General features: G+C 51.1%; 1 protein-coding gene across 9 annotated transcripts in view; it reads left to right on the top strand.

Moving 5' to 3' along the window:
* The window catches only part of POU6F1 (POU class 6 homeobox 1), a 28,767-nt gene extending 10,549 nt beyond the window's left edge, over positions 1-18,218 (top strand). For 7 of the 9 annotated variants that reach the window (XM_024257456.2, XM_054527233.2, XM_063711785.1 and 4 more), the window contains 10 exons: positions 699-793; positions 3,199-3,394; positions 7,727-7,848; positions 8,752-8,977; positions 9,507-9,760; positions 10,411-10,539; positions 11,165-11,368; positions 14,908-15,049; positions 15,620-15,788; positions 16,791-18,218. In XM_024257456.2, coding sequence (XP_024113224.2) covers positions 746-793; positions 3,199-3,394; positions 7,727-7,848; positions 8,752-8,977; positions 9,507-9,760; positions 10,411-10,539; positions 11,165-11,368; positions 14,908-15,049; positions 15,620-15,788; positions 16,791-17,136 — 1,836 coding nt within the window. In that variant the 5' untranslated portion in view covers positions 699-745 and the 3' untranslated portion in view covers positions 17,137-18,218. Of the gene's footprint in view, positions 1-698; positions 794-3,198; positions 3,395-7,726; positions 7,849-8,751; positions 8,978-9,506; positions 9,761-10,410; positions 10,540-11,164; positions 11,369-14,907; positions 15,050-15,619; positions 15,789-16,790 lie in introns of those variants that run through there. The other 2 variants (XM_054527237.2, XM_054527239.2) reach the window with 2 other exon arrangements.
* Positions 18,219-18,968: the final 750 nt, after the last annotated feature.

The following is an 18,968-nucleotide window of genomic DNA, read 5'->3' as shown; positions in this document are numbered from 1 at the left end:
GTCTGCCCAGATTTCTCCCTTGCTCCTTACTAAGTCTAAGGTTCTGAGGGTCAGGGTCAGATTCCCATTGGGTTCTGCTGGGTGTGCTCTCCCACTGGACTGGGGAAGCCCCAGGGACAGATATCTTGCCCTTTCTTTACTCTCCTCCCTAAGCCCAGATGTTCCTGGTTCTTCTGAGTGTAGATTCTCCTAGGATGCTGTAGGAAATGCAACAGAATCTTGTTTTTTGGCCAGGTGCAGTGGCTCATGCCTGTGATCCCAGCACTTTGGGAGGCTGAGGCGGGTGGATCACTTGAGGTCAGGAATTCGAGACCAGCCTGGCCAACATGGTGAAACCCTGTCTCCACTAAAAATACAAAAATTAGCCTGGCGTGGTGGCACATGCCTGTAATCCCAGCTACTCGAGTGGCTAAGGCAGGAGAATTGGTTTAACCCGGGAGGCAGAGGCTGCAGTGAGCACAGATCGTGCCACTGCATTCCAGCCTGGGCGACAGAGTGAAACTGTCTCAAAAAAAAAAAGAGAATCCTATTTTGGGTTTTTTTTTTTTTTTTTTTTTTTTTTTTTTTACCTCTACAGATACTTGGGAGAACCTAACTTATCTGTCTTCCTGCGATTCTATTCTGACTTTTCTAGATGGTATAGAAAATGTATTACTGTGTCACATCACCCTTTGCCTTTCCAATCCCGTCTTACCCAGGATGTGCTAGGTGTGGGCCGGCCCCCACCCGACCCTGACAAGTGACCATGGATCCTGGAGCCGGGTCAGAGACATCTCTGACTGTCAATGAGCAGGTATCTTCTGGGGTAGAAAGGTGGGGGGTAAGGGTGATGGAGTGAGGGGTGTGGGCAACGGAGGAGGACTCCACAGGGCCTGTCACTCTCTGTTTCTTACCAGGGTTCACCGTCACTTCACCTGTCCAGAGGTACTTGCCATTTAGGATTTCTCAGGGCCTGAGTTTGGGGAGTTAAGCTGTGACTTTAAGATGTAAAATCAAAGTGTACATAATATGTTTAAGTTTACATGGGGAAAGGTTTGAACATCTGGTAATTTACTCCTTAGTTTTTCTTCTTGCTTACACATATTTTCTAATTTTTTTTTTTTTGCAAATTACTATTACTTATATCTTTTTTTGTTTGTTTGTTTGTTTGTTTTTTTGAGACGGAGTCTCACCCTGTCGCCCAGGCTGGAGTGCAGTGGCGCAATCTCGGCTCACTGCAAGCTCCTCCTCCCGGGTTCATGCCATTCTCCTGCCTCAGCCTCCCAAGTAGCTGGGACTACAGGCGCCCGCCACCACGCCCAGCTAATTTTTTGTATTTTTAGTAGAGATGGGGTTTCACCATGTTAGTCAGGGTGGTCTCTATCTCCTGACCTCGTGATCCGCCTGCCTCGGCCTCCCAAAGTGCTGGAATTACAGGTGTGAGCCACCGTGCCCGGCCCATTTTTTAAAAGGAGAAAAAAAGGCCAGGCGCGGTGGCTCACGCCTATAATCCCAGCACTTTGGGAGGCGGAGGCGGGTGATCACCTGAGGTTAGGAGTTCGAGACCAGCCTGGCCAACATGGTGAAACCCTGTCTCTACAAAAAATATAAAAATTAGCCGGGCGTGGTGGTGGGCACCTGTAGTCCCAGCTACTTGGGTGGCTGAGGCGGGAGAATTGCTTGAGCCCAGGAGGTGGAGCTTGCAGTGAGCCGAGATGGCGCCACTGAACTCTGAACTCCAGCCTGGGTGATAGGGTGAGACTCCGTCTCCAAAAAAAAAAAAAAGAAAAGATGAATTTCTCTGAAAATGTAATTGGAGTGAAGCCCCTCATACAGCAAGCTGGAGGCAGCACAGGAGCTGCTTTGGGGATGTATTTCACTCATCTCATATTCTGCTGATGGGTCACATCGTCACTTTTTCCAGCACAGCCTCTGACTGGATCCACTTTCAGGCTTAAAGAGTGTGTTGTGAGAATGATTTCAGGCACAGGCCAAATGCAGAGAGGCCTGACACAAAGCTGTTTAATTTACAGACTGTCTCTGATTCTTGAATGGCCCAATTGGCAGGGTTTCCGTGCTGGTGATGAAGAGCTAGTGTGTGGCGTCTGGGCAGGGGAGGGAGACTGAGTGTTCTTAGGAGGCTCAGGGTCCGCCTGCATCGTTCATGCATGGAGAGTGCCCTTGAGGTCTGAGCATGCCCACAGCAGGTGGCAGGACTGGAGCCATAGGCCCACAGGATAAAAAGCTGCAGTCAGGCCGGGCGCGGTGGCTCACACCTGTAATCCCAGCACTTTGGGAGGCCGAGGGGGGCGGATCACGAGGTCAGGAGATCGAGACCATCCTGGCTAACACAGTGAAACCCCATCTCTACTAAAAATACAAAAAAATTAGCTGGGCGTGGTGGCGGGCGCCTGTAGTCCCAGCTACTTGGGAGGCTGAGGCAGGAGAATGGCGTGAACCCGGGAGGTGGAGCTGGCAGTGAGCCGAGATCGCGCCACTGCACTCCAGCCTGGGTGACAGAGCGAGACTCTGTCTCAAAAAAAAAAAAAAAAAGCTGCAGTCCAGGAGCGGTGCCAGGCAGAGAGGGAGAGGACGCATCTTCAGGATTCTTGACCCTTGTTTCAGGAATTTAGCTTGCAGGGAAATCCTGAGCCTTTACTCCAGAGTTTTGGAAATAAAGGAATCATGGGCGATAGAAGTTACTCAGCATTGTGGAGCATTCATTTTCCATCCCTTTATCTTTGGGGAACTTTCAGATGGTTTCAAGGGAAGTGAAGAGGGATTTGGTTCCTGGCCCGACTTAAGCTGTGGATACCATGTTAGGAGCCCTCATACCCACGTTCGAAGATCCTAGCTGCCAAGAGGACATCCTTGCAAGTCGTAGGATAGGCCACCCGCCACTCCCTGCACTGAGTCCAAGAGATGGAACAAAGAGAAATTAGCTCCCAAATGGTTTGGCTCTGGGGGACATTTTTCTAGCTTGTGTCAGGCCCTTCTCCCTGTCACCAGGGCCTGCTTTCTTCCAGCAGCTCCTTCCCTAGAATCAGGGAGCTGCAACCTGTGCCAGGCTCTGGAATTCTCACAGAGCACACAGCCCTCTGGACAGGAGGTCTGCATCCAGAAGTGCCCTCCCCTCTCTCCCCAAACCATACCCAGAGTTTTGGACCCTGCAGCTATACTGGCCCCTATCCCAACAATGCCGCCGTCCTTTGCTTGCAGGTCATCGTGATGTCAGGTCATGAGACCATCCGAGTGCTGGAAGTCGGAGTGGATGCCCAGCTCCCTGCTGAGGAAGAGAGCAAAGGACTGGAGGGTGTGGCCGCTGAGGGCTCCCAGAGCGGAGACCCTGCTGAAGCCAGTCAAGCTGCTGGTGAAGCTGGGCCAGACAACCTGGGCTCCTCTGCAGAGGCAACTGGTACGAGGCCATCACCCCCACCTGGTACTGCTCCACCTGAGTGCCGAGTCCTTCCTGTGGTCCCTGGGGAGCCAGCACGAATCCCTGGGGCTCAGGTGGTTTTAGGGTCTTGTCTGCCTGCCCACTGGACAGCCTGTGCCTCTGGTCAGCTGCTAGGGCTACTCTACACTCCTTGTTTCTGGAGCTTTAGTTCTAGTCTGCGTCACTTCCAGGCCTAAACTAAGATGGATCAGGGTGAGGTGGGAAGAGACTGGTAGCGCTCCGCTTAGGGGGTTGAACCTGGAAGTTGAACCCACTGAGCTGTGGGAGATCAGGCACTGCTCCCTGGCCTTGGGGCACCCTCTCATCAATCTTCCTCATTAACACCTTGCAGAGTAGTCATCTCCTTTTGCAGGAAGCCTTGGGCCTCCTTTTTCAGTTTCCCCAGAACACCCCAATTCATTTCCCTTTGACTTCTGCTGTACATTCCCCCTTCCCTTGACTGGAGATCTGGACTGGTGGGGGTGGGCCAAGAAGAGGAGGCAAGAAGAGAGCACATGAGAACACGCAAACTTCAGAAAAGCAACAGCTCCTTAACAAGAAAACTGCATGGCCACACATTACTTGCTCTATCTTCACATCAGTATGTAAATTCTTTGGAACCCTAGTAACCTTAGTCAGTTTCTTTCCTTTTTGGGTAAAGGAATGACAAGAAACATGACCATTTTTCCCTAGCCTGGAAATGCCCTGCTTCCATGTTGAGGCCAGGATGGGTCATCACCTGTTCCCAAGGGGCAGTGCCCTGGAGACAAGGCAGGGAAGACAAGGACCCTACATCTCTGCCACTCCTTCCATTCATCATAGCCATTGTGCAGTGGAGCCCCTTTTCAGAAAACAGGGGAGGTTTCTCAGGTTTATTCACCATGCCCTCACTTCGCTTTTCACCCATTTATCCATCTTCATATCTCATTTCCTCTGGTGCCTTGATTCTGCTCCTTATCCAAATTCGCTCTCAGAAATGGATCCTAAATCAATGATTTTTATGAGTGTTTGTGTAGTATGCATCTTCTTCCAGGGGTTTGTGTGTCTAAGCCTTTCACAAAAGGCTCTTCCTCTATAAAGGAATTTTAGTCACCATCAAGCAGGTAAGGGAGGTATTTTGATGGCATCACCTAAGCTGCCAGCTTAGAGTGATGGAAACTTTCTAGGTGTGCAGTATTAAGAAGGGTTTCCTGTTTTTAAAACAAAACTAAGTAACAGGAAACTTTTCCAGGATGAAAACAGAATCTATTGGTTTGTGTCACTCTAAATTACTATACAGTCTTTGTCACACATACATATTTTTATTGTTGTGGCCACTGAGGGTAGACTAGGTAGTATGACACCACCACGTAATTTCATGTACCTATGTCTTTTATTGACATAGACTCACACACCTGCTTCTGGTTTTGGCTATTGTCAAATTGTCTGGGTTTTCATTTTCATAAACAGTGCTGCTTTGAATGTTTTTGTATTGGTCCTTTAAAAAATTTTGTGTGTGATAGTCTACTAAAATTCCCTTTGAGGCCAGGCACGGTGGTTCACGCCTATAATCCCAGCACTTTGGGAGGCCTAGACGGGCAGATCACCTGAGGTCAGGAGTTCGAAACCAGCCTGGCCAACATGGCAAAAACCCGTCTTTACTAAAAAAAAAATTAAAAAATTAGCCAGGCATGGTGGCACATGCCTGTAATCCTGGCTACTCAGGAGGCTGAGGCAGGAGAATCGCTTGAACCCAGGAGGCAGAGGTTGCAGTGAGCAGAGATCGTGCCATTACACTCCAGCCTGGGCAACAGAGCGAGACTCTGTCTCAAATTAAAATAAAATAAAATAAAATTCCCTTTGGAGAGAAATTAATTATTAACATAGGAGGAAGTCATTTCATGGAAAAATATAAAATCTTGCTATCAATGAGAAGAAAAGTAATTGACTTTAAGGTATGAGATGCCTGTTAAGCCAGAAAATAAATAAGCAATGATAAAACCTATATTGGTGGCCAGGCGTGGTGGCTCACGACTGTAATCCCAGCACTTTGGGAAGCTGAGGCATGCAGATTGCTTGAGCTCAGGAGTTCGAGACCAGCCTGGGCAACATGGCAAAACTCTGTCTCTACAAAAAAATACAAAAATTAGCCAGGTGTGGTGGCACATGCCTGTAGTTCCAGCTGCTCTGGAGGCTGATGTGGGAGGATCACTTGAGCCTGGGAAGTGGAGGTTACAGTGAGGCGAGATTGCACCACTGCACTCCAGCCTGGGTGATAGAGTGAGACCTTGTCTCAGAAAACAAAACAAAACAAAAAAACAAACAAAAAAAAACTATGTTGAGTGGTGCTGTGGAGAAACAGGTACATTGTTGATGTTTCTGTGAGTTCGTTTAGTCTTTCTGTACAGTCTAGCAGGAAGCAATAGCAGCCCTAATGTATGTAAAACCTTGGACTCCATGGTCCTACTAAATATGCCCTAATAAAATGAATATTTTGCTTCTTTAGAGGGTAAGCTTTCATCATTTATGTTTGTCACTTTCCCATTTTCTCACTTACTTGTTATGTTTTGTCACATTTTGTCCAACAAAATGTTTTTTAAATTTTCATATGTTCAGACTCTCCTTGTGTTTGCTAATTTTTTTCTGTTTTATTTTTTTAACTCATTTTTATTTTTTCTGTAGAGATGGCATCTTGTTTTGTTGCCCAGGCTGGTCTGGTAACTCCTGGCTTCAAGTGATGCTGCCACCTCAGCCTCCCAAGGTGCTGGGATTACAGGCGTGGGCTGCTGCACCCAGCCTGATTTTTTTTCTGGAGTTAGAAATGTATCTTCCCTCCACAGAGGAGATAAACCTGTTATTTTGCTTTCTTTTACTATTTCATAAGGCCTTTGTTGGTGTGTGCTTGTCTCTTGAATTCCTTAAACTACCTGGGTTTTATTATTGTATGCTGTGAACAGTATAGTCCTGAGTTGAGGTTGACGCCTTCCCAAGTTGAAACATGGGCTAGGACTGCAGGGTTGGACAGAACCTTTGCGGTTATCTGATTCAGTGGTTCCCTCTCTTGGCCATATCGCAGGGGGAGCTTTGAAGGAAAAAAGAGAGGCTAGGTAACTAGCCTCCACTCCTGGACATTCTGATTCAGTAGGCCTAGATTAAAGCCTAGAAATATATGCCCAGCAGTTTTAAGAAGCCACTGATCTGGCCAGGTGCGGTAACTCATGCCTGTAATCCCAGCACTTCAGGAGGCTGAGGCGGGTACATCACTTGAGGTCAGGAGTTTGAGACTAGCCTGGCCAACATGGTGAAACCCCATCTCTCCTAAAAATACAAGAAAAAAATTAGCCAGCGTGGTGGTATGCGCCTGTAATCTCAACTACTTGGGAGGCTGAAGCAGAAGAACCCCTTGAGCTCCGGAGGCAGAGGTTGCAGTGAGCAGAAGTCACACCACTGCACTCCAGCGTGGGTGACAGAGCAAGACTCCGTCTCAAAAAAAATTAAATTAAATTAAATTAAAAAGAAGCCAGTGATCTGGTCCTATATCCATCACTCAACTCCTAGGCTCCTTTTAACTAACCATACATTAAATAATAACCCTTCTCCTCATTGTTGTGTGGCTATGAAGAAGTTTCCTGGTGGGGGTACCCCAGTACCTGCATAGGCTAAGGTACCAAGAGGAGGCAAAAAGCTGCAGGTCATGGGAAGTTCATTTAGAAGCTCACTGAAGCTGCTCACATGACTTTAGACCTCAGGGAATAGCAGAGAAAAGCTGGCTGTCCTGGAGAGCCCCTGTGATCCTGTAGTGCAGCACAGACCTGTCCAATTTTCAGGGACTGTTGCTTCCAGGACTTTGCCCTTCAGGAACTCCTGCCCTTTCAGCAGCTGCATCCAAAAGTACCCTGGAGGTGGATGAACAGCGATTCAGTGGCAGGATGAACCAAGGACAGCCGCTCCCATCATTTCTAGCTCCGGCCCTCCCTGACACACGTGTGCTTCAGACCCCTCTGTTGATGATGTGACAGTCCTTACAGGGCCAGGAAATGAGGGCTAACACTCACCTGGGTATCTTCTTCAGCTAGATGTGAGAAGGGGTGGCTTACCTTCCAGAGCTGGCACAGGGCTCTCCAGCCTCCTATCCTCACCACCGTAGCATTCAGGAAGCTGCCTCATGGGCCAGGGAAGACCAACAATTGGTCTTGGGCTATGTAGCAATGCAGCACGGGGCTGAGGGTCACCGCTTCAGGCTGCAGATGGGATGTCATGTACTGCTGTGGTGACCCCTCCACTCACGTCAGGCTCACTCCTTGTCCTTCTTTCTCTCAATGCCTCGTGAAGTGAAGTCACCCCCGGGGATCCCTCCGAGCCCTGCCCCTGCCATTGCCACCTTCAGCCAAGCCCCAAGCCAGCCTCAGGCATCGCAGACCCTGACGCCACTGGCTGTACAAGCTGCCCCCCAGGTAAGGGCTGCCCTCGGGAGCTGGACAGAGGGCTGGGGGCAGGAGCGAGGCATGGGACAGCCAGCATGGGGAAGCCATGGAATCTGGGAACTTCATGGGGGCAGGACAGGAAAGGGGCTATGGCTGGAGGGAGGGACTCTCCTACTAGGCACGTCCAGCCTCACCCCTGCCTAGATCAGGCCCATTTGGAAAAGGGGATCTGCATTTGCAGAATCATCTCCTTGGGCCTGCCAGGATTGCAGAGATAACATTAACTCTTTCATGCAGCCAGAGTTTCTGTTTATCAAATGACTAAATGAATGAATACCCTTGCCGGCCCTCCAGTGGATGCCTGGAAGAGTTAATGGATTATTCAGAGTCCTCATTTAGAGCCAGGGAGTGGCCCCAGCACCGTGAGAGGCTGCCTTCAGGATCCTGCAGGCAGGCAGAGCTCCCTGTCCCTTTCCCTACGTTCCCTGACTCCGAGGCATCCAGCCAAGGGTATGGTCCATCAGAAACTTCTCGGAGGCCTCTGTGGGGCCTTGACCACTTGGTTCCATCAGCCTCTGCTCCCTGTTCCCTGGCCGCTAAGCACGGGGCCTGTCAGCAAGGGCCCGCGGAAGGCCTGGCAGGCAGTAGGCTGTGGTGGGGGACGCCTGTGCCCCCTTCCCATCCTGTGAGCAGGGCCGCCTTGCCCTGGATTTAGGCGACTTCTCTGAAGGTGGGATAGTCGGTCCAGGCACCCCCTCAGGTTTGGGCCTCCAGCTAGGATTTGGCTCTTCCCTATCCTCATGTGGCCTTTGCCCCATCGCCCTCAGAATGCTTTGTTTGTGCTCAGCTGGGTCTCAGAGACCCAGTGTTTGCGCTGTCAATGTTGATTTTTTATTTTTTCTTTTCTTTTTGAAATCTTGTTTGCTTTTGCAGGTCTTGACTCAGGAAAACTTAGCCACAGTTCTGACAGGAGTTATGGTTCCAGCAGGGGCAGTTACTCAACCTCTTCTTATCCCCATCAGTATTGCAGGTCAAGTGGCTGGTCAGCAGGGGCTGGCCGTGTGGACAATTCCTACAGCAACCGTGGCTGCCCTCCCAGGACTGACCGCTGCTTCTCCTACGGGGGGAATTTTCAAGCCACCTTTAGCCGGTCTCCAAGGTAACGGCAACTCTTCCCAGGACTGCACCAGGCCCCCCACCACCCTCTACTACACCCCCGCACGTGTGCTTGCCATGTCGGACTCAGAACCCACGGCCCACCCAGGGCAACCGCCCTGGAGTCTGGATCCGGTGTCTTGGGCATCCGGCTGCAGAGCTGCTGCACCACCTCGGGACTGTAGGCCGTGACACCACGCTGGCCCTGCAGGCCTGCCATACTTCAGCCAGCTGTCTGAGACTGCCCCTCTCCCCCCACGCCAGAACTCACCCCATGACCAGCCTCCTGGGAAGGACTACAAGAAGATTCAACGTCTGGTTCTTGAACCTACACATCTCCTGGCCCCAGGGAGGGGGGATGAGAGATGCTGGCATGTGCCAGCCCTTCAAGGATCAAGGGAATCGTGGCTGCCTGCCCCACTGTGCCCACTGACCCAGCCCCCTCTCCTTCTTGTGCCAGATCCCTTGGGATTGGAGCCGCTCTGAGCAGTGGCTAGGCATTTGAGCACCTCTGTCTCTGCCTTGCTTCATAGCAGCTGCTGTGCTGAACACCGCTCTTCCGGCACCCGTACAAGCTGCCGCACCAGTACAGGCCTCCTCGACGGCCCAACCCCGGCCACCAGCCCAGCCCCAGACGCTGTTCCAGACCCAGCCGCTGCTGCAGACCACACCTGCCATCCTCCCGCAGCCCACCGCTGCCACCGCTGCTGCCCCTACCCCCAAGCCAGTGGACACCCCCCCACAGATCACCGTCCAGCCTGCAGGCTTCGCATTTAGCCCAGGAATCGTAAGCTGCTGCCCTCACCCAGGGCTGACCAGGGATGGACAGAGTCATGGGCCAAGGGTGGAACTGACCCTTCCCACAGTGGAGGACGAGCCCCCCCGAAAACAGCCCTTTTCCAACACATCAGCAGAGATGGGCTCCCTCTGAGGCCTTCTCCTTGCAGCTGCCAGCCCGTCCATCCCAGATAAAAGCAGACAACTTCTGCCAAGAGGGCTGGGCACATTCTCCAGAACCTGAACCACTGGACCAGGCTTGGAGGGTGGGATGACGTCTGGGGATTGGAAACTTGTGAGCTGTCACTAAGGTGCAGCCAGAGCTTACAGCTCTATGCTGGTGTCTGTCCAGTGTAGCTCCTGGCTTGGCAGTGGGAGCTGTTAGATAGGACTAGGATCACATCAGCCTCTCCAGTGTGGCCCTTCCACCCTCCCAGGCCTGGCCTGAAAGATTAACCAGAGTTACTTTTCCATGGCGGTGGCCCTGCCCTTCCCTGCTGAGCCCTGCAGCCCCTAGCCCTGGAAACCATCCAGCCGGTAGACATGGGCCTGAAGCCCACATTCACACCTACCCACCCCCAATGCCCTCTGTCCTCTTCCCTCTGCCCGGGGCTCTTCTCACCCCTTGGCTTCTGAGCAAGGCTCTTCCTCCACCCACAGATCAGTGCTGCTTCCCTCGGGGGACAGACCCAGATCCTGGGGTCCCTCACTACAGCTCCAGTCATTACCAGCGCCATTCCCAGCATGCCAGGGATCAGCAGTCAGATCCTCACCAATGCTCAGGGACAGGCAAGTGGCCAAAGACAGAGCTGGAGGGTGGGGACTGTGGAGAGGCTGGCCAGGGGATGGCGGCCAGGTCTTGGGCTGTGGGTCACAGAAACTCGAACAGACGTCAAGCTGTTGTTCCTATCTCCTCTGTGGCGGCTTTCTGCCGCTGCTGAAGCTGGGCAGGGGTGTACCCACCACTCTGTCCTGGAGGTGCTCACATTATGTGGGAGTTTTCATTGATGGAGCACCCATGTTGTGGTCAGGCTTTATGCTAGGTGCTTTCTCATACATCATCTCACTTTCTTTGGAGTACACATCTATTAGATGGAGATTTTTATTCCCATCTTACAGGACAGAAGGCTGAGGTTCAGAGCAATGAAAGCTACACAGCTAAAATGTGGCAGAACAAGGCAGGTCTCTGAATCCACATCCAGACCTATTCCTGCTCCACCATAGCTCTGAGGATGGAATAAAGGAAGTAACCCTTAGAGTGTGAATCCTGCACTTTACTCATGCAGAAACTGAGGCCAGAGCAGGTTGAGGGATTTGTCCATTAGTCTCTTCCCCTGCTGGTGTGGGGATTTGGGTTTGGGGTGGAGCTGGATGCTACCCTCACACCTGGGGTCCCTGCCTTATTTCCCCCCAGGTTATTGGAACCCTTCCATGGGTAGTGAACTCAGCTAGTGTGGCGGCCCCAGCACCAGCCCAAAGCCTGCAGGTCCAGGCCGTGACCCCCCAGCTGCTGTTGAACGCCCAGGGCCAGGTGATTGCGACCCTGGCTAGCAGCCCCCTGCCTCCACCTGTGGCTGTCCGGAAGCCAAGCACACCTGAGTCCCCTGCTAAGAGTGAGGTACAGGGGCTGGGGGTGGTGGGGGGTGGGGCAGGCTCTGCTATCTGGCACCAGCTGCTTCCCTCCAGACTGCCACGCAGGACAGCATCTTCTGAAACTCCTAGGACAGCAGGGCACTTCCTAAAGTGGGGGAGGTCCCAGAGTAGAAAGCCCACATGTGTCCACACAGGTTCTGCCTAGGGAAGCAGCACCACGAGACCCCCTACTCACACACACCCAAAATATGTATGTGTGCCCTCAGATGCCAGTGCTGTTCTAAGAAGGTCAGGGAGGCAGGTGATGGTCAAAGTAGACTGGGCCAGAATCAGCTTTAGGGTGAACAAACTTTCTGAAAAGCCCTGGGAAGTCAGTTCTGTACCCCCTTCCTCTACCCCTCCATCCCTCCACCCCTCCACTCTGCACCGTGGCTTTGATTTACTCATTGCTCATTCTAGGAGTATTTTTTGAGTGCCTACTATATTCCAAGTGCTGAAGACACAAAGATGAATAAGATGCCCTCCTAGCCTTAGGTAGCTTGGCATTGGAGACCATTGCAAGTCAGTGGGACAAAACTATCACAGGGACACACAAATAAGGTGGTTTGGGGCCCCAGAGAAAAGAGCTCTTGACAAACTTGGGGGTTAGGCAAGACTTCATAGATAAGGGACATTGGACTATCATAAAGGGATGAAGCCAGGTGTAGTGGTGCTCACCTGTAGTCCCAGCTACTCAGGAGGCTAAGGCGGAGGATCACTTGAGGCCAAGAGTTCAAGGCTGCAGTGTACAATGATCATGGCTGTGAATAGCCACTGCACTCCAGCCTGGACGACATAGCAAGACTCCATCTCTAAAAATAAAAAGGGATGAGTTGGATGTGAGAGTGTTCTACCTTCAGGGAAATGCAACAAGTATCACGTGCTAGAGCAGCAGCTCTCAAGCCTGTGCATCAGCATCCCCTGGAGGCCTTGCTGGAATGGAGATTCCTGGGTCCCACCTCAGAGCTTCTTATTCAGTAGATCTGAAGTGGGGTCCAAGAGTTTGCATTCCTAAGTTCCCAGGTGATAATAAGGCCAGTGGTTCGCAAATGTAGCATGCACTTCCAAGTTTTGTAAATAACCTCTTAGCTTTATCTGTGAATAGGGATCATAAGCGTACCAACTTCAGAAGGTTATGAATGCTAAAGGATATATTATACACAGGCAATGAACACTGGTGCACAGAAAGCACTTGAAAAACAAACAGTAGTTCTTCTTATTATTACCGTTACCAGGTAAGGTAGTAGGGAACTGCTGATGCTGAAGGGCGTTAGCGAGGAAATGGCTGACCAGATGAGCCTTTTTTTTTTTTTTTTTTTTTTTGAGACCAGGGTCTTGCTCTGTTGCCCAGGCTGGAGTGCAGTGATATGACCTCGGCTCACTGCAACCTCTGCTCCTAGACTCAATCAATCCCCCCACTTCAGCCTCCCCAGTAGCTGGGACTACAGGTGTGCACCACCACACCTGGCTAATTTTTGTATTTTTTGTAGAGACAGGGTTTTGCCACATTGCCCAGGCTGGTCTCAAACTCCTGAACTCAAGTGATCAGCCCACCTCAGCCTCCCAAAGTGCTGGGATTACAGTCATGTGACACCGTGCCCAGCTGAGAGATGCATTTTTTAAAAATCCCTGTTATAGGCTGGGCACAGTGGCTCAGGCCTGTAATCCCAGCACTTTGATAGGCTGAGGCGGGTGGATCACCTGAGGCCAGGAGTTCAAGACCAGCCTGGCCAACATGGTGAAACCTCGTCTCTACTAAAAATACAAAAATTAGCCAGGTGTGGTGGTGGGCACCTGTAATCCCAGCTACTTGGGAGGCCGAGGCAGGAGAATTGCTTGAACCCGGGAGGCAGAGGTTGTGATGAGCCGAGATCATGCTACTGCACTCCAGCCTGGGCAACAGAGTGAGACTCCATCTCAAAAAAACAAAAAAAAATCCCCGTTATTCACTTGGTGTCAAGAACTGGACTGTGGTGAGGCAGTTTAAACAGCTCTAGGGAGAGTCAGGGAGCTCTGAACTAAGTCAAAGGCCCTGGGGATGAAGAAGCAATGGACTTGAGACGTACCAGGGGTAGAACCCAGGAAACAGGACCATCCTGGAGAAATCTGTACCTCCTAGAAAGCTTTTTTTTTAAAAATTATACCAAATACTTTCATATTTATAGTTTCTTCTGATTACAAATATGATATGTGGTTTTTACAAAAATTCTAATATTTTGTGTAATGTAAAAAGTAAAAATCCCTTCTAATTCCAACTCCAGAGACAACTTCTTTTGATAGCTCACTTCATATGCCTCAAGATTTTGTTTTTCTGGAAATTAATATGTATTTCTTAAAGGCATTATTCCATAAAAACTGATTTTCTTTTTTTATTTTTTATTTTTTATTTCTTGAGATGGAGTCTCACTCTGTTGCCCAGGCTGAAGTGCAGTGGCATGATCTCTCGGCTTACTGCAACCTCTGCCTCCCGTGTTCAAGCGATTCTCCTGCCTCAGCCTCCCCAATAGCTGGGATTATAGGTGCGTGCCACCATGCCTGGCTAATGTTTGTATTTTTAGTAAGAGACGGGGTTTCACTATGTTAGCCAGGCTGGTCTTGAACTCCTGACTTCAGGTGATCCGCCCACTTTGGCTTCCTAAAGTGCTGGGATTAAGGCATGAGCCACTACGCCCGGTCAAAACTGATTTTCACCTTACATTTTTCACTTAGGGCTATGACTCAGACATCAGAGTAGTTAAGAGGTATACCTTCTCCCTTTTAATGGCTGCACAGTCGCTCTTGGTAGAGAGATACCAAAAGCCATCTACCAGTTTCCCTGTTCAATGCGCATTTGGGGCCTGAGAGGCTCTAAAATCAGGTTGAGGCTGCTTCTTTGAGGGCAGAGATTTGGAAGCAGTTATCCCAACGGTGAGCACTTGTTGGGGCTTTGGCCAAGTGTACTGAACCTTTCTGAGCCTCTCGCCTGCCTGTGTCACAGTTGGGTGTGAAGCTCCAGGTTGGTAGGGCAGGTTGCTGTGCTTATTTAGTATAATTCAGTCACTATTGTTGGGTGGGTGTTAATAAGGTGTTTCTAGTCTTGCTTTTTTTTGTTTGAGACAGAGTCTCACTCTGTCGCCCAGGCTGGAGTGCAGTGGCACAATCTTGGCTCATTGCAACGTCTGCCTCCCAGGTTCAAGCAGTTCTCCTGCTTCAGTCTCCTGAGTAGCTGGAATTACAGGCACCCACGACCACGCCCAGCTTATTTTTGTATTTTTAATAGAGACAGGGTTTTGCCACATTGCCCAGGCTGATATCAAACTCCCAACCTCAAGTGATCCTCCCGCCTTGGCTTCCCAAAGTGTTGGGATTACAGGCATCAGCCACCATGCCCTGCCTAGTCTTGTTTTATGATAGAGCCCAGGCGGGAATGTCCTGCATGCGTGAGGATTTCATGCCTGTTTTTGCCCTGCCTCTGGTCCACCCAGGGATTTTAACTCCCTGAGCCTGGCAGAGGGCAGCAAAGGCTTGTTGTCTGTCCTTTCACAGGTGCAGCCCATCCAGCCCACACCAACCGTGCCCCAGCCTGCTGTGGTCATTGCCAGCTCAGCTCCAGCAGCCAAGCCATCTGCCTCTGCTCCTATCCCAATTACCTGCTCAGAGACCCCCACCGTCAGCCAGTTGGTGTCCAGTAAGTGGCTCCTGGAGGAGTAGTGTGGAGAAGTGGGGAGGCATTTATTTGGGCACCCAACCTCTTCAGATGCTGCTTTCCTTGATATCCTGGGGTCCAGAGGGGAAAGGCAGAGGCCCAATATGAGGGGCTGGCTTTTTTATTCCCATTCCTGTTGAGGTGGAGTTTGGGCACGATGACAGTGGAGGCGGTCAAGCTGGCTGGCTGACTGCTTTTCAGAGAGGCCGAGCCATGGGCTGTCTCCGCTATGGTCTCTCACCCAGTATTTGAGGAATGTGGGTGACCAACAAGTGTGTTTGGGGCCAGGCCTAGGGAGAATGGGGGAGGGTGTGCAGTTAGAGCTGGAAGAACTTGAAAATAGCTCCTTACCCCTGGAGAGGTTAGTTTAGGCCCCTTTTCTTCAACTCTTGCTTGTCTTGGGGACAAAGGTGATAAGGGTCTTGAAGGTGCGTGAGCCTTTTCCCAGGTGTCCTCACCTCTCACTACTGCGTCAGTTCAGACCAATGAGCCAGATAAGCAGGGATGGTTCCCATCTTACACACTCATCCCTGCTCCCTCCCTCTGGCCTAGAGCCACATACTCCAAGTCTGGATGAGGATGGGATCAACTTAGAAGAGATCCGGGAGTTTGCCAAGAACTTTAAGATCCGGCGGCTCTCCCTGGGCCTTACACAGACCCAGGTGGGTCAGGCTCTGACTGCAACGGAAGGTCCAGCCTACAGCCAGTCAGCCATCTGCCGGTGAGTAAGGCTGCCCTAGACAGGATTAGGGCCTGGTCAACTGCCTGGTGCCACCAGGCACTCATGGGGACCTGGGCACCTGCCCCTTTTCCATATGCCCCCTTGCTCCAGCCTTTTTCCAGATAAGGAAGACCATCTTAAGGGTAGATATGAACACCTGGGGTAGTCAAAGACTGACCCTGTCCTTCTGAGGTCCTCTGAAGTTTATCCTCCAATCCTGGGCATTAATATGGGTCTTCTTTGGGGAACCCAGGACCCTAATCCACTGAGGAATTCTAGCAGGAAAGGAGTACAGCTTATAAAATTAGTCACCAAAGTGGGAACTTCCATTCTTTGTTGGCCATTAACTGTAACCCACCATACCTCATCACGCTCCCATCTCCCTTCTAACAAGGCATGACTGTAAAGTAACATAGCTGAGTTTTCTGTAAGCAGCCTACAAACTGGTTTTGGTGCCAGAAGGGATAGAGTTTCAAACAAGAATAAGCGCATGGCTCAGGGATGGCCAAACGGTTTCATCTGCCTGCCAGCTCCACAGGTCAGGCTAGAGTGACCTTTAGAGTGCCTCCAGCATCCTGTGGAGAATCCTGTCACCACACCCAGCTCAGCCAGAAAGAGCAGCCTGACTTGTTAGTGATGCTGCTATGGGAGTGTGACTGGAGGCCTCCCAAGGTGACTCCTCAAAGGACTTCATTCATTTAGGGGAATGTTCTAGAATGGTTGTTTGTAAGGCAGTTGCACTATTATTATTCAACTACTGACTGAGCCGAGGCCATGGGAATGGTTTCCCTGTTAGGACCGGGCGCATCAGAGGGTCTGAGGAGTCTGGGCTTGGCCAAACTAGAGGGGTCTTGGTGGAGGTGGTGAGGGGAACACTGGGTACAGTCTCACCAGCCCCTAGAGGAGCGGCCCCTTGAGGATGGAGCCTTCACCTAGGTGCGGGGTGTGCCAAAGAGACCGACATGCTCTCACTGCCTCTTCCTGGATATGGGTTGCCCACAGGTTCGAGAAGCTGGACATCACACCCAAGAGTGCCCAGAAGCTAAAGCCGGTGCTGGAAAAGTGGCTAAACGAAGCTGAACTGCGGAACCAGGAAGGCCAGCAGAACCTGATGGAGTTTGTGGGAGGCGAGCCCTCCAAGAAACGCAAACGCCGCACCTCCTTCACCCCCCAGGCCATAGAGGCTCTCAATGCCTATTTTGAGAAGAACCCACTGCCCACAGGCCAGGAGATCACTGAAATCGCTAAGGAGCTCAACTATGACCGTGAGGTCGTGCGGGTCTGGTTCTGCAATCGGCGCCAGACACTCAAGAACACCAGCAAGCTGAATGTCTTTCAGATCCCTTAGGGCTCAGCCCCTGGCCCTGTGTTCTAGCACTTTGTCCATTTCCTGTGGCATCCGGCTGCAGCCACTGCCACAACAGCACCTGTCATTTTGCCACGTGCAGCTGTGCTCACCCCAGGTCATCAGACTCCACCGTGTGCATGTGCATCAATGTCCCTCTTTTCTCCCACACATCTCACGTCATGGGGAGGCCAGAGGGGGCCACACGAGAGCTCCAGGCTCTGGGCTGGTCACTCCGAAGAAGAGGATTTGTGACGTCACTTAGAGAAGCACCTTGCTAGCATGGTTTCTGAAGGGTGAATTCTGGTGGGGAACCAGAAACTCCCTGTCTTTGGGGCAGGGCTGAAGCAGCTCCTAAGGACCACTGGCCATTAGCTCTTGCTTTTGACGGCATTCTCTTTCCACCTTCTCTTCTCCTTTGCTCCTGTGTGTTAGTGTGGCAGGTATGACAACTCATCCAGTGGAAACACAGCCTCACACTGCCTTTCCGCCCCCACACTTTGCCTGCAGGCCCACCGAAAGGACCCAGGAGATAAAATTCAAAAAAGTGTGATGTGCTGCTCAGAAGGTCAGACTCAATGTCTGCCTTGACCTCAAGGTCAGAAGGGTTCCCAAACCCCTGGGGCTGGAACACGGGATCTCCTCTCCCACCTCTTCCTGGTTCCTTTGCAGGGAAAATTGCACTAAAACAGAACCTTTTCTTAATCCATGTTGGAAGGAAGCAACAGTGAACTCTACCTGTCCTGGAGTTGTCCTGGGTCTGCAGAAGGTTGGGAATTTAGAAAATGAAGCTGTTCTTTCATATTTTAATCTAATCTCTGTCAATGGCCATCCCTCCCACAAAAAAACGTGGGTTAAGAGAACTTGCAGACTGGATATGCAAGCAAACGGGCAACTCTGGAGAAAAATAAGGAAAGGAATGCTGACTTTTTCTTTCTCTTGTCTGCACACCCATTCCCAACCCAATACTGGGGCCTTCTCAAAAGGAGCAAATTAAACAATAAACCAGACAGCAAGGCCCCGGGGGGAAGGACAACATCCTGAAATAAATGATGGAGCCCGGGAAGGTCTCTTGTGGAAGTTGACTTAACTCTAATTTTCTTTGTAACTTTAAGCCTTGAATACTGGAGGAGAAACCTCATTTTGTCGAGTCTCAGACCATGTCTATGTGTAAGCAATCCCCACAGTGTCCTCTGAGCCAAGAACACCCCCAGATCAGATTGAGTTTTGCCTCTAGACAGGGTAGCTGTGGTACCTTGGGGGTTAGCTCTCATCCAAGCTATTAAGTGAGTTTCCAGCCTCACTGTGGCTGGAAAGCCCCTAAAATTCAGTATGTAACTCCAGGAAATCAGGAGAGAACTGAGATTTGCCTAGATGACCACAGGCTTGTGGTGTAGACCATCCCTAAAAGGCCCCAAGTCACGGGGGTCAACCACCCCTCTCTTCAGTACTCTTATCCTTACAGAGGCTGGTCTCTGACAGCTGCTTCCACTGGACCTCCCATGACCCACCCTGAGGGAATGACCGTCAGGCGGGGACACATCACCACCTCTGTCAGTCACTGGTGCAGAGCCACCTCCTAGCCTAGCTTCCTCTGGTGTGCTGTTTCCTTTCCCGCTTAACTGTTGATGCCTCCCAGGCCCTGCAATGCCAGTGTGGCCACCCTCTTGGTAGCCTGGCCAGTGAGAGGAGGACAGTTGTGTGCTGAATTAGCACACGCACATGCAGCATGTGCTCACACACACACACACACACCCTGCTGCATTTGGACAAACCATGCCTGCCAGGGTGTAGCAGAGGTGAGGAAGCAGGTGGGCAGCTTGCCTGACCCAGCT

Source organism: Pongo abelii, chromosome 10, assembly GCF_028885655.2.
Source record: "Pongo abelii isolate AG06213 chromosome 10, NHGRI_mPonAbe1-v2.0_pri, whole genome shotgun sequence".
NCBI lineage: Eukaryota > Metazoa > Chordata > Mammalia > Primates > Hominidae > Pongo > Pongo abelii.
The sequence above is the reverse complement of the archived record's forward strand: the minus strand, read 5'-3'. Positions and strand labels throughout refer to the sequence as shown.